Source organism: Buteo buteo, chromosome 19 (genome assembly GCF_964188355.1).
Source record: "Buteo buteo chromosome 19, bButBut1.hap1.1, whole genome shotgun sequence".
In the NCBI taxonomy this organism is placed as follows: Eukaryota; Metazoa; Chordata; class Aves; order Accipitriformes; family Accipitridae; genus Buteo; species Buteo buteo.
Window position 1 is genome coordinate 25,274,607 of NC_134189.1, and position 26,118 is coordinate 25,300,724.

Here is a 26,118-nt window from a genome sequence, read left to right on the forward strand (position 1 = left end):
AATGTAGATGTCCTTACCCTGGAACATATGACTTCCCAGTCCACCTCTCGGTAGAAGAAACACCTCCCTCGTCTCGCGACTTGACGCATTTATGTCCAGTCGAGGGAGCAGGGACACTGATGGTCTGGGGTTTTGCCACCCCCACGGACACTCGTTTCTGGGCTCGGTGGGGCATATGCCGCTCACTCGCTTTGCAGGTCACCAGCATTGGTGAAACTGCACCCCAGGCTCTCGCTGTGAAAGGGGCATTTCTCTTTCAGAGGACAGAAATGCCTGTCCTGAAATACTCAGACCAGGAACCAAAATCCGCAGGAACCTGCACGGCCTCTGCTGTACCAGACAGTCTCACCGTAGATTTCGGACCGCTTCTCTGAAACCTGCTACTTTCAGTAGCACGTATACGACTTAAAATCACCTTTCCTTGGCTGAGGTAGGTTTTTCGCACATACTTGTTCAACAGCACCTTTTCTCTCCTCTCTTTATGCAGCCTGAGCAAAAGACCTGGCCATGTTTGTCCACAGCATGGATAACAGCAGCGCTCCTTTTGTTCTCCCTACCTTCTTGCTCCTGCTGCAGAACAAGAGCTACCCCGAAACCTCCACCCCTCCTGCTGGCCACGGGCTGACCGAGTCACCCATAGGACCCCCCTCAAGCAGGAACCACACTGTCTTGCAGTATCAGCTGAGGATGGGGGAAATTGCGGCAGCCAGCATGGTTTTGGGAGCGTTGTGGCTGGTCTCCGTCTTTGGAAACTCCCTCGTCTGCTTAGCGATCCACAGGAGCAGGAGGATGCAGTCCACCACCGACTATTTTGTCGTCTCCCTGGCTTGCGCAGACCTTCTCATCAGTGTCGCAAGCGTGCCCTTCGTGCTGCTTCAGTTCACCTACGGCAGGTGGGTGCTGGGGAACGCCATGTGCAAGCTGGTGAGGTACGTACAGTACCTCACCCCTGGCGTCCAGATGTACGTGCTCCTCTCCATATGCGTGGATCGATTCTACACCATCCTCTACCCCCTGAGCTTCAAAGTGTCCAGGGAGAAAGCCAAGAAAATGATCCTGGCCTCCTGGCTCTTTGACGCCGGATTGGCATCACCGGCTTTCTTCTTCTACAGCTCCAACAGCGACGACCACTGCAACTTCTTCCTCCCCGGTTCTTGGGAAGGAGCCCTCTACGGTGCCATCCACCTCTTGCTGGGCTTTCTGATCCCTTCCATCCTCATCCTCCTCTTCTACCAGAAGGTCATCACGTACATTTGGAGAATAGGCACCGACGGCAGGACTGTCAGGAGGACGGTGAATATTGTCCCAAGAACAAAAGTGAAAACCATCAAGATGTTCTTAACGCTCAACTCGGTCTTCCTCCTGTCCTGGCTCCCTTTCTACGTGGCACAGCTGTGGCACCCGCAGGAAACAGACTACAGAAAGAGCACCTTGCTTTTCCTGGCCGTCACCTGGGTTTCTTTCAGCTCTTCAGCCTCCAAGCCAACCCTCTACTCCGTCTATAATGCCAACTTCACAAGAGGGATGAAAGAAATTTGTTGCATGTCCGCCATGAAATACTACAGAAGCAACGCATACACCATCACCACCAGTTCCAGGATAGCCAAAAAAAATCACGTTGGGATCGCAGATATGGCAGCTCCAGCAAAAAATGTCACCAAAGATTCCATCTATGATGCTTTTCACAGAGAAGCAAAGGAAAAAAAGCTTGCCTGGCCCATTCAATCCAATCCCCCAAATACGTTTGTCTAGTTGGCTTCATTGCTTTGAAACATTCCGACGTCCCCCCAGAACAACGAGCTTTCTCTCAGTTTTGAACCAAGGTATATTTACGTATTTTTAACACAACTTTTAGGGAAGAAAAAAAGATGGTTTATTTTATTAAATGCCTTGATTTTGATGCGTCCAGTCTATTTCGTTTCAGTTCAGTTACGTCCTGCTTTTTGGAACCGCTCTCCCTGAAGCACGAGCATAACCTTTTCACCAAACAGAACAAAAGTTCTTACACTCTCTAAATGTAGGGGGAAAAGGGAAGCGGAAAACACTGCTTGTTTCTCATCCTTGCACATGGGCCACGGTGTAAGGCATAAATAATGCATAAATCCACCCAAAGCCATCTCTACTTCCTTTCATTAGGTCCCCGTGAATATCCTCGCACCGGGGTTTTCCTCCTTGTTCAGACCCCAAGGGTAACATGTCCGTACGTGGGCATTGCTGCCCTAACCCTGAGACCACTGACATCAGGGCTAAAATTCCCACTGCCCCAGTAGGGTCAGCATCAGGCCAGCACTGAACGCTTTGGCATCTTCCTCGCTGAGCCTCTCCAGAGGTCTCGTGGTCCAAACCGCCCAAGAAAAGTCCTCCCCTTGGTCTGGCCCTCCCCGCCTCCTCTCGAGCTGCTTCTACACCCAGCCTGCTGCACCCACCCAGAAGCCAGCGGTGGGCACCGCCTGCGAGAAGACCTGCTCATCAAAAGGAAAAGGGGACACGGCTCTAGCAGGCACCCAGGGACTCCTCCACCTCTTACATTTCGTCTGTCTCCTGGCCTGAGCCCCTTCTTCTCAGGTACGCCTGTGGCACCTGCAGAAAGCTCTGCTTTTGGCCAGGCAGGAGCAGGAAAACCAGCTCTGCGCTCACACGCTCGCCTGGCAGCATCCTCCACGGGTGCGTGCTTGAAGAGGTCCCAACAGGCGTCCCAGAGGAGACAAGCTGGCAGGGAGCGGTGCCTGCAGGTGCAGCCGGCTCCTGCTGCTGTGTCTCTGCCAGCGCAGTGAGAAAACAACCCAGCGGGACCGGCCGGGGCTTCGGTCCTGGTGGCAAGCCCTACGTCCCAGCTGAACAAGGGGGTAGGCACCTCTGCCTCGTGGGCATGCATACCTTGGGCCCACCAGCTTGAAGACTTTACTCGGGAGGCGACTTTGGCTTGCTCCACAGGGGATGTAGGTCTACTCCTATCAGGAGGATGAGGGAACAACGCTGGCAGGTCCCAGCAGCTCTATTTCAGGGCTAGCTCAGAAATACAGAGGTCACTCGAGCGGCCAGGTGGGTGAAAAGCACCGTCTACAAAGGAGACACATGGCTGACCCCGTTAGCATTAGGGGAGGCGTTGTAGCCAGCAGCAGTGAGAGTTCATGCTGGATGACTGCTCTGTGCTGCTTTCGGGAGGTAAACACTGAGGGCCCCCAAGCCCAACTACTATCCACCTGTCCTAGGGAGCTGTTGGGCAGCTAACAAACACAGCCATCATCCATCTATCTATCTATCTATCTATCTCTCTCTCTGTCTCTCTCTCTCCTTTAAAGCCAGTTCCAAGCTCCCTTCTTGCCTCGTGCTCACCGATTTGGTGACGTCCACTACCCGGCCTCAGAGCCGTGAAGGCTATGTGTCACCAGTGCCCAGGCAAGGCAATGTCTGTACGGGGGACAGACAGAAGGAGGAAGGAGTGCAAGCAAGGGTCTGGCAAGCAAAGCAGGGGACCTGCTGGGAAGGAAAAGGAGAAAGGGGGGACTGCAAGCTGAGCCATTCCTGTTGAAAAAGAACAGCAGGGTTTGGACTCGGCTGGCAACCCCCACACCCCTGCAAACCCGCAGGTCGTGTCGACGGAGCATTGCTGAGCTTAGAAATTTGGCACATCCCAAGGCCCAGACAAGGCGACTGGGTCCCTTCCCAGAGCTGGGCAAGAGGGCAGAGGTTCCGTGGGCAGAGGTTCCGTGGGCAGAGGTTCCGTGTTCTGTGTTGGGGTCAGTTGCTCAGGGCAACCCTTCAGTTGCCCCTTGGCTCACCCACAGACCTGCAGAACCTGCAGCTCGGTGGAGGACGGGCTTCGCTCGGCAGCCGGCCTCGACAGGGTGAGCTGTCAAGAGTCACACTTGCTGCTTGGGAGCTCCCTGACCAAGGTAAGGACATCGACCCTCTCCCCGGCTTTTCTCCAGCGCACAGAGAGCCTCGACGGCTGACACGGCAGTCGCATCTAGTAGCGACAGCTCTACCGACACAACCCGAGGCTCTGCGGCTGCAAATCCCCCCACATCTCAGCTGGACAAGGACATTGCCCTCCTCCCCCAGAGTCTCCCTTCCGAATCAAAACTCTGCCCTGGAGAAAAAAGTCTCCTGCGGCTTTGGGGAGGAGGTTGTCGTGCCACCTTGTTCGCAGGGTGACAGAGGGAAATGCTGCCCTCGATGGGGCGGCTAACTTCAGAGGCAAAAAGACCTGCGGGGACAGCGTTGATGCTCAGGGCAGACGCTTTAAGGTATCCAATGTCCCACTCTTGATGAAAATTTCCTCGCTGTGGGAGGGCTGAGGAGCATTCATGGTGAGGAGCACCCACCCAGCTCGCTGCCTGTCCTTCTGCTGTGCTCATCTTCCCTTCGCCTTCAAAGCCAGACCTCGCTTACCTACCAAAATGACCTCCAGAAACACAAAGATTCAGGGATAGGAGGGATATTAACACCAAAGTGACTAACGATCCGATGGGAGCAGGGTTGGGCTGCTAGTATCCTCATCAATGTAGATGTCCTTACCCTGGAACATATGACTTCCCAGTCCACCTCTCGGTAGAAGAAACACCTCCCTCGTCTCGCGACTTGACGCATTTATGTCCAGTCGAGGGAGCAGGGACACTGATGGTCTGGGGTTTTGCCACCCCCACGGACACTCGTTTCTGGGCTCGGTGGGGCATATGCCGCTCACTCGCTTTGCAGGTCACCAGCATTGGTGAAACTGCACCCCAGGCTCTCGCTGTGAAAGGGGCATTTCTCTTTCAGAGGACAGAAATGCCTGTCCTGAAATACTCAGACCAGGAACCAAAATCCGCAGGAACCTGCACGGCCTCTGCTGTACCAGACAGTCTCACCGTAGATTTCGGACCGCTTCTCTGAAACCTGCTACTTTCAGTAGCACGTATACGACTTAAAATCACCTTTCCTTGGCTGAGGTAGGTTTTTCGCACATACTTGTTCAACAGCACCTTTTCTCTCCTCTCTTTATGCAGCCTGAGCAAAAGACCTGGCCATGTTTGTCCACAGCATGGATAACAGCAGCGCTCCTTTTGTTCTCCCTACCTTCTTGCTCCTGCTGCAGAACAAGAGCTACCCCGAAACCTCCACCCCTCCTGCTGGCCACGGGCTGACCGAGTCACCCATAGGACCCCCCTCAAGCAGGAACCACACTGTCTTGCAGTATCAGCTGAGGATGGGGGAAATTGCGGCAGCCAGCATGGTTTTGGGAGCGTTGTGGCTGGTCTCCGTCTTTGGAAACTCCCTCGTCTGCTTAGCGATCCACAGGAGCAGGAGGATGCAGTCCACCACCGACTATTTTGTCGTCTCCCTGGCTTGCGCAGACCTTCTCATCAGTGTCGCAAGCGTGCCCTTCGTGCTGCTTCAGTTCACCTACGGCAGGTGGGTGCTGGGGAACGCCATGTGCAAGCTGGTGAGGTACGTACAGTACCTCACCCCTGGCGTCCAGATGTACGTGCTCCTCTCCATATGCGTGGATCGATTCTACACCATCCTCTACCCCCTGAGCTTCAAAGTGTCCAGGGAGAAAGCCAAGAAAATGATCCTGGCCTCCTGGCTCTTTGACGCCGGATTGGCATCACCGGCTTTCTTCTTCTACAGCTCCAACAGCGACGACCACTGCAACTTCTTCCTCCCCGGTTCTTGGGAAGGAGCCCTCTACGGTGCCATCCACCTCTTGCTGGGCTTTCTGATCCCTTCCATCCTCATCCTCCTCTTCTACCAGAAGGTCATCACGTACATTTGGAGAATAGGCACCGACGGCAGGACTGTCAGGAGGACGGTGAATATTGTCCCAAGAACAAAAGTGAAAACCATCAAGATGTTCTTAACGCTCAACTCGGTCTTCCTCCTGTCCTGGCTCCCTTTCTACGTGGCACAGCTGTGGCACCCGCAGGAAACAGACTACAGAAAGAGCACCTTGCTTTTCCTGGCCGTCACCTGGGTTTCTTTCAGCTCTTCAGCCTCCAAGCCAACCCTCTACTCCGTCTATAATGCCAACTTCACAAGAGGGATGAAAGAAATTTGTTGCATGTCCGCCATGAAATACTACAGAAGCAACGCATACACCATCACCACCAGTTCCAGGATAGCCAAAAAAAATCACGTTGGGATCGCAGATATGGCAGCTCCAGCAAAAAATGTCACCAAAGATTCCATCTATGATGCTTTTAACAGAGAAGCAAAGGAAAAAAAGCTTGCCTGGCCCATTCAATCCAATCCCCCAAATACGTTTGTCTAGTTGGCTTCATTGCTTTGAAACATTCCGACGTCCCCCCAGAACAACGAGCTTTCTCTCAGTTTTGAACCAAGGTATATTTACGTATTTTTAACACAACTTTTAGGGAAGAAAAAAAGATGGTTTATTTTATTAAATGCCTTGATTTTGATGCGTCCAGTCTATTTCGTTTCAGTTCAGTTACGTCCTGCTTTTTGGAACCGCTCTCCCTGAAGCACGAGCATAACCTTTTCACCAAACAGAACAAAAGTTCTTACACTCTCTAAATGTAGGGGGAAAAGGGAAGCGGAAAACACTGCTTGTTTCTCATCCTTGCACATGGGCCACGGTGTAAGGCATAAATAATGCATAAATCCACCCAAAGCCATCTCTACTTCCTTTCATTAGGTCCCCGTGAATATCCTCGCACCGGGGTTTTCCTCCTTGTTCAGACCCCAAGGGTAACATGTCCGTACGTGGGCATTGCTGCCCTAACCCTGAGACCACTGACATCAGGGCTAAAATTCCCACTGCCCCAGTAGGGTCAGCATCAGGCCAGCACTGAACGCTTTGGCATCTTCCTCGCTGAGCCTCTCCAGAGGTCTCGTGGTCCAAACCGCCCAAGAAAAGTCCTCCCCTTGGTCTGGCCCTCCCCGCCTCCTCTCGAGCTGCTTCTACACCCAGCCTGCTGCACCCACCCAGAAGCCAGCGGTGGGCACCGCCTGCGAGAAGACCTGCTCATCAAAAGGAAAAGGGGACACGGCTCTAGCAGGCACCCAGGGACTCCTCCACCTCTTACATTTCGTCTGTCTCCTGGCCTGAGCCCCTTCTTCTCAGGTACGCCTGTGGCACCTGCAGAAAGCTCTGCTTTTGGCCAGGCAGGAGCAGGAAAACCAGCTCTGCGCTCACACGCTCGCCTGGCAGCATCCTCCACGGGTGCGTGCTTGAAGAGGTCCCAACAGGCGTCCCAGAGGAGACAAGCTGGCAGGGAGCGGTGCCTGCAGGTGCAGCCGGCTCCTGCTGCTGTGTCTCTGCCAGCGCAGTGAGAAAACAACCCAGCGGGACCGGCCGGGGCTTCGGTCCTGGTGGCAAGCCCTACGTCCCAGCTGAACAAGGGGGTAGGCACCTCTGCCTCGTGGGCATGCATACCTTGGGCCCACCAGCTTGAAGACTTTACTCGGGAGGCGACTTTGGCTTGCTCCACAGGGGATGTAGGTCTACTCCTATCAGGAGGATGAGGGAACAACGCTGGCAGGTCCCAGCAGCTCTATTTCAGGGCTAGCTCAGAAATACAGAGGTCACTCGAGCGGCCAGGTGGGTGAAAAGCACCGTCTACAAAGGAGACACATGGCTGACCCCGTTAGCATTAGGGGAGGCGTTGTAGCCAGCAGCAGTGAGAGTTCATGCTGGATGACTGCTCTGTGCTGCTTTCGGGAGGTAAACACTGAGGGCCCCCAAGCCCAACTACTATCCACCTGTCCTAGGGAGCTGTTGGGCAGCTAACAAACACAGCCATCATCCATCTATCTATCTATCTATCTATCTCTCTCTCTGTCTCTCTCTCTCCTTTAAAGCCAGTTCCAAGCTCCCTTCTTGCCTCGTGCTCACCGATTTGGTGACGTCCACTACCCGGCCTCAGAGCCGTGAAGGCTATGTGTCACCAGTGCCCAGGCAAGGCAATGTCTGTACGGGGGACAGACAGAAGGAGGAAGGAGTGCAAGCAAGGGTCTGGCAAGCAAAGCAGGGGACCTGCTGGGAAGGAAAAGGAGAAAGGGGGGACTGCAAGCTGAGCCATTCCTGTTGAAAAAGAACAGCAGGGTTTGGACTCGGCTGGCAACCCCCACACCCCTGCAAACCCGCAGGTCGTGTCGACGGAGCATTGCTGAGCTTAGAAATTTGGCACATCCCAAGGCCCAGACAAGGCGACTGGGTCCCTTCCCAGAGCTGGGCAAGAGGGCAGAGGTTCCGTGGGCAGAGGTTCCGTGGGCAGAGGTTCCGTGGGCAGAGGTTCCGTGTTCTGTGTTGGGGTCAGTTGCTCAGGGCAACCCTTCAGTTGCCCCTTGGCTCACCCACAGACCTGCAGAACCTGCAGCTCGGTGGAGGACGGGCTTCGCTCGGCAGCCGGCCTCGACAGGGTGAGCTGTCAAGAGTCACACTTGCTGCTTGGGAGCTCCCTGACCAAGGTAAGGACATCGACCCTCTCCCCGGCTTTTCTCCAGCGCACAGAGAGCCTCGACGGCTGACACGGCAGTCGCATCTAGTAGCGACAGCTCTACCGACACAACCCGAGGCTCTGCGGCTGCAAATCCCCCCACATCTCAGCTGGACAAGGACATTGCCCTCCTCCCCCAGAGTCTCCCTTCCGAATCAAAACTCTGCCCTGGAGAAAAAAGTCTCCTGCGGCTTTGGGGAGGAGGTTGTCGTGCCACCTTGTTCGCAGGGTGACAGAGGGAAATGCTGCCCTCGATGGGGCGGCTAACTTCAGAGGCAAAAAGACCTGCGGGGACAGCGTTGATGCTCAGGGCAGACGCTTTAAGGTATCCAATGTCCCACTCTTGATGAAAATTTCCTCGCTGTGGGAGGGCTGAGGAGCATTCATGGTGAGGAGCACCCACCCAGCTCGCTGCCTGTCCTTCCGCTGTGCTCATCTTCCCTTCGCCTTCAAAGCCAGACCTCGCTTACCTACCAAAATGACCTCCAGAAACACAAAGATTCAGGGATAGGAGGGATATTAACACCAAAGTGACTAACGATCCGATGGGAGCAGGGTTGGGCTGCTAGTATCCTCATCAATGTAGATGTCCTTACCCTGGAACATATTCCTTCCCAGTCCACCTCTCGGTAGAAGAAACACCTCCCTCGTCTCGCGACTTGACGCATTTATGTCCGGTCGAGGGAGCAGGGACACTGATGGTCTGGGGTTTTGCCACCCCCACGGACACTCGTTTCTGGGCTCGGTGGGGCATATGCCGCTCACTCGCTTTGCAGGTCACCAGCATTGGTGAAACTGCACCCCAGGCTCTCGCTGTGAAAGGGGCATTTCTCTTTCAGAGGACAGAAATGCCTGTCCTGAAATACTCAGACCAGGAACCAAAATCCGCAGGAACCTTCACGGCCTCTGCTGTACCAGACAGTCTCACCGTAGATTTCGGACCGCTTCTCTGAAACCTGCTACTTTCAGTAGCACGTATACGACTTAAAATCACCTTTCCTTGGCTGAGGTAGGTTTTTCGCACATACTTGTTCAACAGCACCTTTTCTCTCCTCTCTTTATGCAGCCTGAGCAAAAGACCTGGCCATGTTTGTCCACAGCATGGATAACAGCAGCGCTCCTTTTGTTCTCCCTACCTTCTTGCTCCTGCTGCAGAACAAGAGCTACCCCGAAACCTCCACCCCTCCTGCTGGCCACGGGCTGACCGAGTCACCCATAGGACCCCCCTCAAGCAGGAACCACACTGTCTTGCAGTATCAGCTGAGGATGGGGGAAATTGCGGCAGCCAGCATGGTTTTGGGAGCGTTGTGGCTGGTCTCCGTCTTTGGAAACTCCCTCGTCTGCTTAGCGATCCACAGGAGCAGGAGGATGCAATCCACCACCGACTATTTTGTCGTCTCCCTGGCTTGCGCAGACCTTCTCATCAGTGTCGCAAGCGTGCCCTTCGTGCTGCTTCAGTTCACCTACGGCAGGTGGGTGCTGGGGAACGCCATGTGCAAGCTGGTGAGGTACGTACAGTACCTCACCCCTGGCGTCCAGATGTACGTGCTCCTCTCCATATGCGTGGATCGATTCTACACCATCCTCTACCCCCTGAGCTTCAAAGTGTCCAGGGAGAAAGCCAAGAAAATGATCCTGGCCTCCTGGCTCTTTGACGCCGGATTGGCATCACCGGCTTTCTTCTTCTACAGCTCCAACAGCGACGACCACTGCAACTTCTTCCTCCCCGGTTCTTGGGAAGGAGCCCTCTACGGTGCCATCCACCTCTTGCTGGGCTTTCTGATCCCTTCCATCCTCATCCTCCTCTTCTACCAGAAGGTCATCAGGTACACTTGGAGAATAGGCACCGACGGCAGGACTGTCAGGAGGACGGTGAATATTGTCCCAAGAACAAAAGTGAAAACCATCAAGATGTTCTTAACGCTCAACTCGGTCTTCCTCCTGCCCTGGCTCCCTTTCTACGTGGCACAGCTGTGGCACCCGCAGGAAACAGACTACAGAAAGAGCACCTTGCTTTTCCTGGCCGTCACCTGGGTTTCTTTCAGCTCTTCAGCCTCCAAGCCAACCCTCTACTCCGTCTATAATGCCAACTTCAGAAGAGGGATGAAAGAAATTTGTTGCATGTCCGCCATGAAATACTACAGAAGCAACGCATACACCATCACCACCAGTTCCAGGATAGCCAAAAAAAATCACGTTGGGATTGCAGATATGGCAGCTCCGGCCAAAACTGTCACCAAAGATTCCATCTATGATGCTTTTCACAGAGAAGTAAAGGAAAAAAAGCTTGCCTGGCCTATTCAATCCAATCCACCAAATACATTTGTCTAGTTGGCTTCATTGCTTTGAAACATTCCGACGTCCCCCCAGAACAACGAGCTTTCTCTCAGTTTTGAACTAACATTTATTTAGGTGTTTTTAACGTAGCTTTCAGGGAAGAAAAAAAGATGTTTCGTTTTATTAAATGCCTTGATTTTGATGCGTCCAGTCTATTTCGTTTCAGTTCAGTTACGTCCTGCTTTTTGGAACCGCTCTCCCTGAAGCACGAGCATAACCTTTTCACCAAACAGAACAAAAGTTCTTACACTCTCTAAATGTAGGGGGAAAAGGGAAGCGGAAAACACTGCTTGTTTCTCATCCTTGCACATGGGCCACGGTGTAAGGCATAAATAATGCATAAATCCACCCAAAGCCATCTCTACTTCCTTTCATTAGGTCCCCGTGAATATCCTCGCACCGGGGTTTTCCTCCTTGTTCAGACCCCAAGGGTAACATGTCCGTACGTGGGCATTGCTGCCCTAACCCTGAGACCACCGACATCAGGGCTAAAATTCCCACTGCCCCAGTAGGGTCAGCATCAGGCCAGCACTGAACGCTTTGGCATCTTCCTCGCTGAGCCTCTCCAGAGGTCTCGTGGTCCAAACCGCCCAAGAAAAGTCCTCCCCTTGGTCTGGCCCTCCCCGCCTCCTCTCGAGCTGCTTCTACACCCAGCCTGCTGCACCCACCCAGAAGCCAGCGGTGGGCACCGCCTGCGAGAAGACCTGCTCATCAAAAGGAAAAGGGGCCACGGCTCTGTCGCAGTAGAGACGGACACGACAAGTAATAGAACATGCAAAATGGCTACTTTATTGTTCTAACACACCTTTTTATACCCTTCTTTTGAGTATGTGTTAGTATATGATTGGTTTGGTTAGTAACTAACAATTCATGATTGGTGAGTTCGTTAGGACGGTTCTTCTTATCACTATCTTGTTTTTGTACTGGTCTTCTCGGATCTTTCCAGACTCTCAAGGATACACTACAAGCTGCTCAAGGTCGCGCTGTTCTCAAACTGTCAGGAATTCCGTAGGCTCGTTGCATCCCCCGACAATTCCCCCTTTTTGTATTTGTGCTAAAGATATTGTCCCGGCTGCCCTCTGCAGGGCCCTTTGCAGAAGGCTGAAAAGACAGGTTAACATCAGGAGCATAGTTATCACAACCAAGATCACTACCCCCACAGTCTTGAGCAGAGACATCAACCATCCAGACAATCCCCAACCCTCGAACACCTTCGTCAGCCAATCTAATTCATCGCTTTCTGTCAGCTTCCTTACTCCCTTCTTTAATTGTTGAATACTACTGAAAATGGATTCTGAGTGATCGGATAAATTCATACAACACATCCCTTCAACCTCATCACAACCATGTCCTTGTGCTAAAAGCAAGAAATCAATTGCAGCTCTATTTTGTAGCGTAGCATGTCTGACACTATCAAAGTCTAGCAGTAAATCAGACAATACTACACCAGTCTGTATTCAGGGACCCCAGAATTTGTGATTCCTGGGGTGGCAATGAGGGGGAATGCCCGATTCGTGGAAACCAGGCTTTCCCATCCATTGAGTCCATGACCTGCTGCACAGGGGTCTCCATCAATAAGTTCTTAAACTCTGTTGATGTCAGTGTAACCCCCTATTAAACCTGCAAAAAAAGGATTGCTTGGTGTTACTGTACTAAGGTGTAAGCAATCTTGTCCGGTCACGTCAGCCAGGGTCATCCAGATGTTTTCTTTGGTTTGCGGCGGTATCCATGACTACGTCCATCTGAGGACTGTGAGGTAGATGAACCATCTGTACATTCTTGTGCTGTCTTGCTCCGCGAACTCAGCCCAGCAATCGGTAGGTGCCAGCTTTGCGTGGGCGTCCCCACGGAGGCAACGACGGCCTTGCTGTACACCAGCCCGATGCTCTTCGGAAAATCCCAGTATTTATACATTTGCAGAGGAACGGATTTCAACACACATGGCCAGCGGGTGCCAAAATCCGCCTCAGTTGCAACCTATGACGCATGCGCTCGCTGGCCAGGCGTGCTGCACGAGTCATAGCCATCCTGTCTATTGGTTCATGGGCTTTGTGATGCGGTTGCAATGCACAGAGAATCTTGACCTGTTATATTGGCCAAGGTGACCTACACTTAGTTTTTTGGTTGAGGTGGTATTTATATTGCCGCACCCTCTGGGATGTTCCAGATGATGACGGTCGCACAAATCGAGCGGGAGTCCATTGTGGGCCTGCATCTGTGGAAACACAAGCATAACCTCGCCCCCAGGTTAATAGCTCACATGGTCAATTCCACTGACCAGTAACTAAATCTTTAACATGTACTTTGATACCCTTTTGTAAATTCTGTGTTGAAAAGAGAGAAGTGTTGAGAAAGAGGAGGTAGGGAAGAATTATCCCCATAACAGAGAAAGTTAAGAACATAAACTGCTTTATCTAAGCATGCCTATGGTGGTTCCCCAACCATTCCCCCTTTTTGTTTTATTTTTGGTTTTTGTTTTTTTTTTTTATTCTAGCATTACCTTCCGTATAAAAACCTGGTGAAGTGGTATGACTCCGCATATGCATGATTAAATAAGGTTCTATTCGTAGGTGAATACTTTTCCAGAGTTCTAAAAGCACATCAAATAATAATTGATTGTCTGACATGGTCAAAGCCACTTTGTCTAGTCGAGAAACCAAATTAGCTACATACGCTGAGTCAGTTACAATATTTACAGGAGTAGAAAAAATAGAAAAAGCAGCAGCCATTGCACGCAGCTCTACCACTTGTGGAGAACCATTTTGATGTACTACTTTGCCGTTCCAGTTGTTGCTTTCATACCATACTACTGCTGCTTTACCCGGTATTCCAGAACCATCTGTGAAGACAGTAGGGCCTTTCACAGGTTCCGGCTGGCTTAAGTTTTTCTGACCAAATGGTATTTCTCGAGCAAATTTCAGGAGCGGGTGCGACGGTAGATGATACAAAATCTGTCCTTGAAAACCCGCCATAGCTGCTTGCAGCTCATAATTGTTTGCCAGACACCATTCAAAGTACCAATTTTGAACAGGTAAAACAATCGTAGCTGGATCACGTCCTATTAGTTCTACACAGCGTTTTCTGGCTTTTATGATTACATCAGCAATAAGTTCAAACAAGCCAGGAGCAGTATTTCATGGCTGGAATGACAAAAACATCCATTCTAAATTACGTAATGGGTCATCCCACTCAGAATTCCACTGCACCAAAGCACCAAATGGCAGTTTTGGCAATTAGCACAAAGAATTGTACCAATCGAGACAGATCAATTCGAGAAACAAATTTCTTGAATATACATTGTTCCACCATGTGAATTACATTTAACGCTTCCTTATTCAATATTCTGGGTTCTGTTGGATCATTGGAATGTTTTAATAAGTCCAATAGAGGTTGTAACTGCGAATTGGTCAGTCCAAGATAGGGCCTGATCCAGTCCAAGGATCCCATTAATTTCTGTACATCATTGAGTGTCTTAACCGCAAGATTAAGTTTCACAGGTTGGGGCACAACCTGCATGTTTGTAATTGCCATTCCCAAATATTTCCAGGGTGCTATTTCTTGCACTTTTCCAGGGGCAATAACCAACCCATATTGTCGTAGCGAATTCATGGCCAAATATTTCATGTCATTCAACTGCTCCTTGTTGGCTGATGCTAACAGAATGTCATCCATATAGTGATAACAATAACTAGTGGGGAATTTTTCCCTTACAGGTGACAGAGCTTGTGCAACAAACCATTAACAAATGGTTGGTGAATTTTTCATGCCCTGCGGCAGAACTCTCCATTGATATCTTTTTGCCTGTCCTGCATGATTGGTAGAAGGCACAGAAAATGCAAATATTTCTTTGTCTCGGGAAGCTAATGGAATTGTAAAAAAACAATCCTTAAGGTTCATGACAATGATTTCCCAATCTTGAGGGATCATGGCAGGTGAAGGCATGCCTGGTTGCAGAGCCCCCATCGTGGCCATGACAGCATTGACTTGCCGCAGGTCATGCAAAAATCGCCATTGTCCTGATTTTTTTTATCACAAACACTGGAGTATCCCATGGACTGTGAGATGGTGCAACGTGTCCGGTAGCTAGTTGTTCTGCTACCAATTCTTGCAGGGCCTTTAATCTTTCAATTAGTAGGGGCCACTGATCCACCCACACAGGGTTATTTGTTAACCAGGTTAAAACAAGCGTGGGTTGCCTAACACCCTGCAGCACAGTGGCCCCCGTTAAAAATCCGTGGTAATTCTCACCCCCCACTGCGACAAGCAATCCCTCCCCCATAAATTGAGGGGAGCTGCCGTCACATATGGTTTAATAACTGCTTGTTGGCCCTCAGGATCGGTAATCAGAACTGGTGTGTCTGCCGCCTTTGCTCGCGCAGAGCCTCCCAGCCCCACTACTCCCAAACCAGCCTCCTCTGTGGGCCAGGTGGACAGCCACAGACAATCAGCAGTAATAGTCACATCGGCTCCGGAGCCCTGCAAGCCTTACTGTAGTCGGCGATCTTCCGTGATTCGACAGCGTGCACGTCACATGTGGTCGGGATGACGAGACAGTCTGAGACCAGCAGAACTGAGGGGGTCCCGTAGAGCCGAAGCCTCCATCGCATCGCAGGTGCTGTCCTGCTCTTGAAATAGAACTCGAAAAAGGAACAAGTTGAGCAATATGAGTACCTTTAGGGATTAATACTGGTGGGTAGGGGGTCGAAACCATCGTGCCAATTTGACCTGGTGATGTTTTGTGTGGAGAAGTTACATTGATGTGCCCTTCACTGCCACACCCACAGCACTTTCCAGAATTTCTCATAGCATTGGCTATGGTGGTCACCGTGTGTTCCAGTGTCCCAGCTTTAGAACATGCAGCTACCATGTCAGGGACAGAAGGATCTCCTGGTAAAGCCTGTATGATCTTTTGACAGTCCTTATCAGCATTATCTCTTGCCAACCGTTTGCATAGAATTTGCCTTAAGACCTCATCTTCTACCTGTTTTTCCAGGGCGGCAGATATTTTTTCTACAAATTGTAAAAAGGGTTCTGTGGGGCCTTGGCGGATAGTGGCATATTTTCGCTTCAGAGCTGCCACGTCCATGGGTCGCTTTATTGCCATAAGGCCTACATTGTGTGCTTGTTCGAGAGCCATCGGAGGCCATGTAGCCTGCAGCTGAGGGCTACTATACTGCCCTCCACCAAGCAGAGCATCCTCTCCAAGGCCTAATCTCAGGTCACCCTGTAGCAGTCGGAAATTATGCTGTGCTGCTGTGCGTGCCATCTGCCTCCAAGTAGATTGAAATACTTGCAATTGAACGGGCTGAAACAGCACGAGTGCTAGATGCATGATGTCATATGGACACAGCAGATCTGTGCTGATTACACGAATAAGTTGCATCACCTCAGGAGAATTGATTCCGTATTTTTGTACTCTATTCTGCAAATCCTGCACTACTCTCCAGCCGATTGGATTGTGCTCATCGTGCCGGTTTGTGCCTGGAGCAGCTCTGAAAACAGGAAATGTAACAGGAGCCTCTGCTGCTTTACCTAGAGGCTTGAGAAACGCCGGTGTTAGAGAGCAGGGGCTGAGGCGTTCTACTAGATCCCAGTTGCCAGAGTCGGCAGCATATTTTCGAACTCCCTCCCAGAACTGATCAGGGGATCTCGGGACCGCAGTTATTGTGGATGGAGGGAGAGTCCACAGCAGGGGTTCTTTCGGTATGGTTTTATCTGTGAGCTGCAGAGATCGCATAGTGTCAATTAGAGATTTTTCTGCCTCAGTTTCATTCCGGTTCTCACTTTCCATTCGGCCCTCACATTCAGTGTGACTCTCACCGTCCTTTCGGCCCTCAATTTCAGTACGGCCCACACTGTCCGGCTCGGTGTTAATCGCCACATCATTCTCCTCGGGGAGGGCTGATGGAGTCACCCCTTCTGCCGCCGCACCACTAGGTGAGGAGGGCCCCTCATCGCCCGGTAAAGTAATTAATGGCGTAGGAGGAGGAGGAGGTGAATAAGGGTATGATCTGAGTTTGCCCATGAGGGGTATTCTGCCCGCAACTGCTGAGATTGCAGCATTGGCTGCAGCTGTTACTTGAGCAGAAACTTTTTCATTGCTAACATTGCCAGAGTCCTCAGCTTTCTTTTGCCAATCATTCGCATCACATTCTGCTTTCCATTCTTTCAGAGTCTCAGTTAGTAAACGCCATCCGACCACCAACTCGCACAGCTCTTTCTGTCCTTTAGAGATCTCATCAAACATTTTCAAGGCCACGGATTGCCATGCACCCACACTAAACGCAGTAACTGTTGTGGCTTGAAAGCCTTGCATCCTACACCATAGTAAAATCCTTTTCAAGCCTTGTTCTGGGGTTTTAACCCCTTTTCTTTTTAATAGGGCTCTCCAGGTAGACAAAATCGTCTCCTTTTCTTTTGTTAATTGCTGCCCCATTCTAACAGTTTTGTCCCCGGTGGCTCACCTTATTAGGTGTCTAGGCTCAGGTCCGGACCAGGCAGATTCCACTGCTCTCAGCTTCACCGGGATCCGTCTCCGCAGCTTGTCTCGCTGCCCGTATACTCTTTCACAGCTCTCGTCGCCGCCGGTATACTTCTTGCTAGTGCTGGATTTATTGCCTTTAAATGATCTGTTCGCTCAAACGCATCGGGGTCACCATTTTTCGCGGTAGAGACGGACACGACAAGTAATAGATCATGCAAAATGGCTACTTTATTGTTCTAACACACCTTTTTATACCCTTCTTTTGAGTATGTGTTGGTATATGATTGGTTTGGTTAGTAACTAACAATTCATGATTGGTGAGTTCACTAGGACGGTTCTTCTTATCACGATCTTGTTTTTGTACTGGTCTTCTCAGATCTTTCCAGACTCTCAAGGATACACTACAAGCTGCTCAAGGTCGCGCTGTTCTCAAACTGTCAGGAATTCTGTAGGCTCGTCGCATCCCCCGACACGGCTCTAGCAGGCACCCAGGGACTCCTCCACCTCTTACATTTCGTCTGTCTCCTGGCCTGAGCCCCTTCTTCTCAGGTACGCCTGTGGCACCTGCAGAAAGCTCTGCTTTTGGCCAGGCAGGAGCAGGAAAACCAGCTCTGCGCTCACACGCTCGCCTGGCAGCATCCTCCACGGGTGCGTGCTTGAAGAGGTCCCAACAGGCGTCCCAGAGGAGACAAGCTGGCAGGGAGCGGTGCCTGCAGGTGCAGCCGGCTCCTGCTGCTGTGTCTCTGCCAGCGCAGTGAGAAAACAACCCAGCGGGACCGGCCGGGGCTTCGGTCCTGGTGGCAAGCCCTACGTCCCAGCTGAACAAGGGGGTAGGCACCTCTGCCTCGTGGGCATGCATACCTTGGGCCCACCAGCTTGAAGACTTTACTCGGGAGGCGACTTTGGCTTGCTCCACAGGGGATGTAGGTCTACTCCTATCAGGAGGATGAGGGAACAACGCTGGCAGGTCCCAGCAGCTCTATTTCAGGGCTAGCTCAGAAATACAGAGGTCACTCGAGCGGCCAGGTGGGTGAAAAGCACCGTCTACAAAGGAGACACATGGCTGACCCCGTTAGCATTAGGGGAGGCGTTGTAGCCAGCAGCAGTGAGAGTTCATGCTGGATGACTGCTCTGTGCTGCTTTCGGGAGGTAAACACTGAGGGCCCCCAAGCCCAACTACTATCCACCTGTCCTAGGGAGCTGTTGGGCAGCTAACAAACACAGCCATCATCCATCTATCTATCTATCTATCTATCTCTCTCTCTGTCTCTCTCTCTCCTTTAAAGCCAGTTCCAAGCTCCCTTCTTGCCTCGTGCTCACCGATTTGGTGACGTCCACTACCCGGCCTCAGAGCCGTGAAGGCTATGTGTCACCAGTGCCCAGGCAAGGCAATGTCTGTACGGGGGACAGACAGAAGGAGGAAGGAGTGCAAGCAAGGGTCTGGCAAGCAAAGCAGGGGACCTGCTGGGAAGGAAAAGGAGAAAGGGGGGACTGCAAGCTGAGCCATTCCTGTTGAAAAAGAACAGCAGGGTTTGGACTCGGCTGGCAACCCCCACACCCCTGCAAACCCGCAGGTCGTGTCGACGGAGCATTGCTGAGCTTAGAAATTTGGCACATCCCAAGGCCCAGACAAGGCGACTGGGTCCCTTCCCAGAGCTGGGCAAGAGGGCAGAGGTTCCGTGGGCAGAGGTTCCGTGGGCAGAGGTTCCGTGTTCTGTGTTGGGGTCAGTTGCTCAGGGCAACCCTTCAGTTGCCCCTTGGCTCACCCACAGACCTGCAGAACCTGCAGCTCGGTGGAGGACGGGCTTCGCTCGGCAGCCGGCCTCGACAGGGTGAGCTGTCAAGAGTCACACTTGCTGCTTGGGAGCTCCCTGACCAAGGTAAGGACATCGACCCTCTCCCCGGCTTTTCTCCAGCGCACAGAGAGCCTCGACGGCTGACACGGCAGTCGCATCTAGTAGCGACAGCTCTACCGACACAACCCGAGGCTCTGCGGCTGCAAATCCCCCCACATCTCAGCTGGACAAGGACATTGCCCTCCTCCCCCAGAGTCTCCCTTCCAAATCAAAACTCTGCCCTGGAGAAAAAAGTCTCCTGCGGCTTTGGGGAGGAGGTTGTCGTGCCACCTTGTTCGCAGGGTGACAGAGGGAAATGCTGCCCTCGATGGGGCGGCTAACTTCAGAGGCAAAAAGACGTGCGGGGACAGCGTTGATGCTCAGGGCAGACGCTTTAAGGTATCCAATGTCCCACTCTTGATGAAAATTTCCTCGCTGTGGGAGGGCTGAGGAGCATTCATGGTGAGGAGCACCCACCCAGCTCGCTGCCTGTCCTTCCGCTGTGCTCATCTTCCCTTCGCCTTCAAAGCCAGACCTCGCTTACCTACCAAAATGACCTCCAGAAACACAAAGATTCAGGGATAGGAGGGATATTAACACCAAAGTGACTAACGATCCGATGGGAGCAGAGTTGGGCTGCTAGTATCCTCATCAATGCAGATGTCCTTACCCTGGAACATACGACTTCCCAGTCCACCTCTCGGTAGAAGAAACACCTCCCTTGTCTCGCGACTTGACGCATTTATGTCCGGTCGAGGGAGCAGGGACACTGATGGTCTGGGGTTTTGCCACCCCCACGGACACTCGTTTCTGGGCTCGGTGGGGCATATGCCGCTCACTCGCTTTGCAGGTCACCAGCATTGGTGAAACTGCACCCCAGGCTCTCGCTGTGAAAGGGGCATTTCTCTTTCAGAGGACAGAAATGCCTGTCCTGAAATACTCAGACCAGGAACCAAAATCCGCAGGAACCTGCACGGCCTCTGCTGTACCAGACCGTCTCACCGTAGATTTCGGACCGCTTCTCTGAAACCTGCTACTTTCAGTAGCACGTATACGACTTAAAATCACCTTTCCTTGGCTGAGGTAGGTTTTTCGCACATACTTGTTCAACAGCACCTTTTCTCTCCTCTCTTTATGCAGCCTGAGCAAAAGACCTGGCCATGTTTGTCCACAGCATGGATAACAGCAGCGCTCCTTTTGTTCTCCCTACCTTCTTGCTCCTGCTGCAGAACAAGAGCTACCCCGAAACCTCCACCCCTCCTGCTGGCCACGGGCTGACCGAGTCACCCATAGGACCCCCCTCAAGCAGGAACCACACTGTCTTGCAGTATCAGCTGAGGCTGGGGGAAATTGCAGCAGCCAGCATGGTTTTGGGAGCGTTGTGGCTGGTCTCCGTCTTTGGAAACTCCCTCGTCTGCTTAGCGATCCACAGGAGCAGGAGGATGCAGTCCACCACCGACTATTTTGTCGTCTCCCTGGCTTGCGCAGACCTTCTCATCAGTGTCGCAAGCGTGCCCTTCGTGCTGCTTCAGTTCACCTACGGCAGGTGGGTGCTGGGGAACGCCATGTGCAAGCTGGTGAGGTACGTACAGTACCTCACCCCTGGCGTCCAGATGTACGTGCTCCTCTCCATATGCGTGGATCGATTCTACACCATCCTCTACCCCCTGAGCTTCAAAGTGTCCAGGGAGAAAGCCAAGAAAATGATCCTGGCCTCCTGGCTCTTTGACGCCGGATTGGCATCACCGGCTTTCTTCTTCTACAGCTCCAACAGCGACGACCACTGCAACTTCTTCCTCCCCGGTTCTTGGGAAGGAGCCCTCTACGGTGCCATCCACCTCTTGCTGGGCTTTCTGATCCCTTCCATCCTCATCCTCCTCTTCTACCAGAAGGTCATCACGTACATTTGGAGAATAGGCACCGACGGCAGGACTGTCAGGAGGACGGTGAATATTGTCCCAAGAACAAAAGTGAAAACCATCAAGATGTTCTTAACGCTCAACTCGGTCTTCCTCCTGTCCTGGCTCCCTTTCTATGTGGCACAGCTGTGGCACCCGCAGGAAACAGACTACAGAAAGAGCACCTTGCTTTTCCTGGCCGTCACCTGGGTTTCTTTCAGCTCTTCAGCCTCCAAGCCAACCCTCTACTCCGTCTATAATGCCAACTTCACAAGAGGGATGAAAGAAATTTGTTGCATGTCCGCCATGAAATACTACGAAGCAACGCATACACCATCACCACCAGTTCCAGGATAGCCAAAAAAAATCACGTTGGGATCGCAGATATGGCAGCTCCAGCAAAAAATGTCACCAAAGATTCCATCTATGATGCTTTTCACAGAGAAGCAAAGGAAAAAAAGCTTGCCTGGCCCATTCAATCCAATCCCCCAAATACGTTTGTCTAGTTGGCTTCATTGCTTTGAAACATTCCGACGTCCCCCCAGAACAACGAGCTTTCTCTCAGTTTTGAACCAAGGTATATTTACGTATTTTTAACACAACATTTAGGGAAGAAAAAAAGATGGTTTATTTTATTAAATGCCTTGATTTTGATGCATCCAGTCTATTTCGTTTCAGTTCAGTTACGTCCTGCTTTTTGGAACCGCTCTCCCTGAAGCACGAGCATAACCTTTTCACCAAACAGAACAAAAGTTCTTACACTCTCTAAATGTAGGGGGAAAAGGGAAGCGGAAAACACTGCTTGTTTCTCATCCTTGCACATGGGCCACGGTGTAAGGCATAAATAATGCATAAATCCACCCAAAGCCATCTCTACTTCCTTTCATTAGGTCCCCGTGAATATCCTCGCACCGGGGTTTTCCTCCTTGTTCAGACCCCAAGGGTAACATGTCCGTACGTGGGCATTGCTGCCCTAACCCTGAGACCACTGACATCAGGGCTAAAATTCCCACTGCCCCAGTAGGGTCAGCATCAGGCCAGCACTGAACGCTTTGGCATCTTCCTCGCTGAGCCTCTCCAGAGGTCTCGTGGGCCAAACCGCCCAAGAAAAGTCCTCCCCTTGGTCTGGCCCTCCCCGCCTCCTCTCGAGCTGCTTCTACACCCAGCCTGCTGCACCCACCCAGAAGCCAGCGGTGGGCACCGCCTGCGAGAAGACCTGCTCATCAAAAGGAAAAGGGGACACGGCTCTAGCAGGCACCCAGGGACTCCTCCACCTCTTACATTTCGTCTGTCTCCTGGCCTGAGCCCCTTCTTCTCAGGTACGCCTGTGGCACCTGCAGAAAGCTGTGCTTTTGGCCAGGCAGGAGCAGGAAAACCAGCTCTGCGCTCACACGCTCGCCTGGCAGCATCCTCCACGGGTGCGTGCTTGAAGAGGTCCCAACAGGCGTCCCAGAGGAGACAAGCTGGCAGGGAGCGGTGCCTGCAGGTGCAGCCGGCTCCTGCTGCTGTGTCTCTGCCAGCGCAGTGAGAAAACAACCCAGCGGGACCGGCCGGGGCTTCGGTCCTGGTGGCAAGCCCTACGTCCCAGCTGAACAAGGGGGTAGGCACCTCTGCCTCGTGGGCATGCATACCTTGGGCCCACCAGCTTGAAGACTTTACTCGGGAGGCGACTTTGGCTTGCTCCACAGGGGATGTAGGTCTACTCCTATCAGGAGGATGAGGGAACAACGCTGGCAGGTCCCAGCAGCTCTATTTCAGGGCTAGCTCAGAAATACAGAGGTCACTCGAGCGGCCAGGTGGGTGAAAAGCACCGTCTACAAAGGAGACACATGGCTGACCCCGTTAGCATTAGGGGAGGCGTTGTAGCCAGCAGCAGTGAGAGTTCATGCTGGATGACTGCTCTGTGCTGCTTTCGGGAGGTAAACACTGAGGGCCCCCAAGCCCAACTACTATCCACCTGTCCTAGGGAGCTGTTGGGCAGCTAACAAACACAGCCATCATCCATCTATCTATCTATCTATCTATCTCTCTCTCTGTCTCTCTCTCTCCTTTAAAGCCAGTTCCAAGCTCCCTTCTTGCCTCGTGCTCACCGATTTGGTGACGTCCACTACCCGGCCTCAGAGCCGTGAAGGCTATGTGTCACCAGTGCCCAGGCAAGGCAATGTCTGTACGGGGGACAGACAGAAGGAGGAAGGAGTGCAAGCAAGGGTCTGGCAAGCAAAGCAGGGGACCTGCTGGGAAGGAAAAGGAGAAAGGGGGGACTGCAAGCTGAGCCATTCCTGTTGAAAAAGAACAGCAGGGTTTGGACTCGGCTGGCAACCCCCACACCCCTGCAAACCCGCAGGTCGTGTCGACGGAGCATTGCTGAGCTTAGAAATTTGGCACATCCCAAGGCCCAGACAAGGCGACTGGGTCCCTTCCCAGAGCTGGGCAAGAGGGCAGAGGTTCCGTGGGCAGAGGTTCCGTGGGCAGAGGTTCCGTGGGCAGAGGTTCCGTGTTCTGTGTTGGGGTCAGTTGCTCAGGGCAACCCTTCAGTTGCCCCTTGGCTCACCCACAGACCTGCAGAACCTGCAGCTCGGTGGAGGACGGGCTTCGCTCGGCAGCCGGCCTCAACAGGGTGAGCTGTCAAGAGTCACACTTGCTGCTTGGGAGCTCCCTGACCAAGGTAAGGACATCGACCCTCTCCCCGGCTTTTCTCCAGCGCACAGAGAGCCTCGACGGCTGACACGGCAGTCGCATCTAGTAGCGACAGCTCTACCGACACAACCCGAGGCTCTGCGGCTGCAAATCCCCCCACATCTCAGCTGGACAAGGACATTGCCCTCCTCCCCCAGAGTCTCCCTTCCGAATCAAAACTCTGCCCTTGAGAAAAAAGTCTCCTGCGGCTTTGGGGAGGAGGTTGTCGTGCCACCTTGTTCGCAGGGTGACAGAGGGAAATGCTGCCCTCGATGGGGCGGCTAACTTCAGAGGCAAAAAGACGTGCGGGGACAGCGTTGATGCTCAGGGCAGACGCTTTAAGGTATCCAATGTCCCACTCTTGATGAAAATTTCCTCGCTGTGGGAGGGCTGAGGAGCATTCATGGTGAGGAGCACCCACCCAGCTCGCTGCCTGTCCTTCTGCTGTGCTCATCTTCCCTTCGCCTTCAAAGCCAGACCTCGCTTACCTACCAAAATGACCTCCAGAAACACAAAGATTCAGGGATAGGAGGGATATTAACACCAAAGTGACTAACGATCCGATGGGAGCAGGGTTGGGCTGCTAGTATCCTCATCAATGTAGATGTCCTTACCCTGGAACATATGACTTCCCAGTCCACCTCTCGGTAGAAGAAACACCTCCCTCGTCTCGCGACTTGACGCATTTATGTCCAGTCGAGGGAGCAGGGACACTGATGGTCTGGGGTTTTGCCACCCCCACGGACACTCGTTTCTGGGCTCGGTGGGGCATATGCCGCTCACTCGCTTTGCAGGTCACCAGCATTGGTGAAACTGCACCCCAGGCTCTCGCTGTGAAAGGGGCATTTCTCTTTCAGAGGACAGAAATGCCTGTCCTGAAATACTCAGACCAGGAACCAAAATCCGCAGGAACCTGCACGGCCTCTGCTGTACCAGACCGTCTCACCGTAGATTTCGGACCGCTTCTCTGAAACCTGCTACTTTCAGTAGCACGTATACGACTTAAAATCACCTTTCCTTGGCTGAGGTAGGTTTTTCGCACATACTTGTTCAACAGCACCTTTTCTCTCCTCTCTTTATGCAGCCTGAGCAAAAGACCTGGCCATGTTTGTCCACAGCATGGATAACAGCAGCGCTCCTTTTGTTCTCCCTACCTTCTTGCTCCTGCTGCAGAACAAGAGCTACCCCGAAACCTCCACCCCTCCTGCTGGCCACGGGCTGACCGAGTCACCCATAGGACCCCCCTCAAGCAGGAACCACACTGTCTTGCAGTATCAGCTGAGGCTGGGGGAAATTGCAGCAGCCAGCATGGTTTTGGGAGCGTTGTGGCTGGTCTCCGTCTTTGGAAACTCCCTCGTCTGCTTAGCGATCCACAGGAGCAGGAGGATGCAGTCCACCACCGACTATTTTGTCGTCTCCCTGGCTTGCGCAGACCTTCTCATCAGTGTCGCAAGCGTGCCCTTCGTGCTGCTTCAGTTCACCTACGGCAGGTGGGTGCTGGGGAACGCCATGTGCAAGCTGGTGAGGTACGTACAGTACCTCACCCCTGGCGTCCAGATGTACGTGCTCCTCTCCATATGCGTGGATCGATTCTACACCATCCTCTACCCCCTGAGCTTCAAAGTGTCCAGGGAGAAAGCCAAGAAAATGATCCTGGCCTCCTGGCTCTTTGACGCCGGATTGGCATCACCGGCTTTCTTCTTCTACAGCTCCAACAGCGACGACCACTGCAACTTCTTCCTCCCCGGTTCTTGGGAAGGAGCCCTCTACGGTGCCATCCACCTCTTGCTGGGCTTTCTGATCCCTTCCATCCTCATCCTCCTCTTCTACCAGAAGGTCATCACGTACATTTGGAGAATAGGCACCGACGGCAGGACTGTCAGGAGGACGGTGAATATTGTCCCAAGAACAAAAGTGAAAACCATCAAGATGTTCTTAACGCTCAACTCGGTCTTCCTCCTGTCCTGGCTCCCTTTCTACGTGGCACAGCTGTGGCACCCGCAGGAAACAGACTACAGAAAGAGCACCTTGCTTTTCCTGGCCGTCACCTGGGTTTCTTTCAGCTCTTCAGCCTCCAAGCCAACCCTCTACTCCGTCTATAATGCCAACTTCAGAAGAGGGATGAAAGAAATTTGTTGCATGTCCGCCATGAAATACTACAGAAGCAACGCATACACCATCACCACCAGTTCCAGGATAGCCAAAAAAAATCACGTTGGGATCGCAGATATGTCAGCTCCAGCAAAAAATGTCACCAAAGATTCCATCTATGATGCTTTTAACAGAGAAGCAAAGGAAAAAAAGCTTGCCTGGCCCATTCAATCCAATCCCCCAAATACGTTTGTCTAGTTGGCTTCATTGCTTTGAAACATTCCGACGTCCCCCCAGAACAACGAGCTTTCTCTCAGTTTTGAACCAAGGTATATTTACGTATTTTTAACACA

General features: G+C 52.3%; 4 protein-coding genes and 1 pseudogene across 4 annotated transcripts; all 5 read left to right on the plus strand.

Annotated features, from left to right (window-relative positions):
* The first annotated feature begins 507 nt into the window (after window positions 1–507).
* LOC142041910 (putative G-protein coupled receptor 19) lies at window positions 508–1,752 on the plus strand. The gene has a single exon (XM_075051162.1). It carries the CDS (start codon window positions 508–510, stop codon window positions 1,750–1,752), a length of 1,245 nt encoding a protein of 414 aa, XP_074907263.1.
* A 3,259-nt stretch (window positions 1,753–5,011) lies between these two features.
* LOC142041915 (putative G-protein coupled receptor 19) lies at window positions 5,012–6,256 on the plus strand. The gene has a single exon (XM_075051166.1). The coding sequence runs from the start codon at window positions 5,012–5,014 to the stop codon at window positions 6,254–6,256; it is 1,245 nt and encodes a 414-aa protein (XP_074907267.1).
* A 3,274-nt stretch (window positions 6,257–9,530) lies between these two features.
* On the plus strand, window positions 9,531–10,775 carry LOC142041916 (putative G-protein coupled receptor 19). Its single transcript, XM_075051167.1, has one exon. It carries the CDS (start codon window positions 9,531–9,533, stop codon window positions 10,773–10,775), a length of 1,245 nt encoding a protein of 414 aa, XP_074907268.1.
* A 9,485-nt stretch (window positions 10,776–20,260) lies between these two features.
* Window positions 20,261–21,504, plus strand: LOC142041905 (putative G-protein coupled receptor 19; annotated as a pseudogene).
* Window positions 21,505–24,778: 3,274 nt separating this feature from the next.
* Window positions 24,779–26,023, plus strand: LOC142041908 (putative G-protein coupled receptor 19). Its single transcript, XM_075051160.1, has one exon. The coding sequence runs from the start codon at window positions 24,779–24,781 to the stop codon at window positions 26,021–26,023; it is 1,245 nt and encodes a 414-aa protein (XP_074907261.1).
* The last annotated feature ends 95 nt before the right edge of the window (window positions 26,024–26,118 follow it).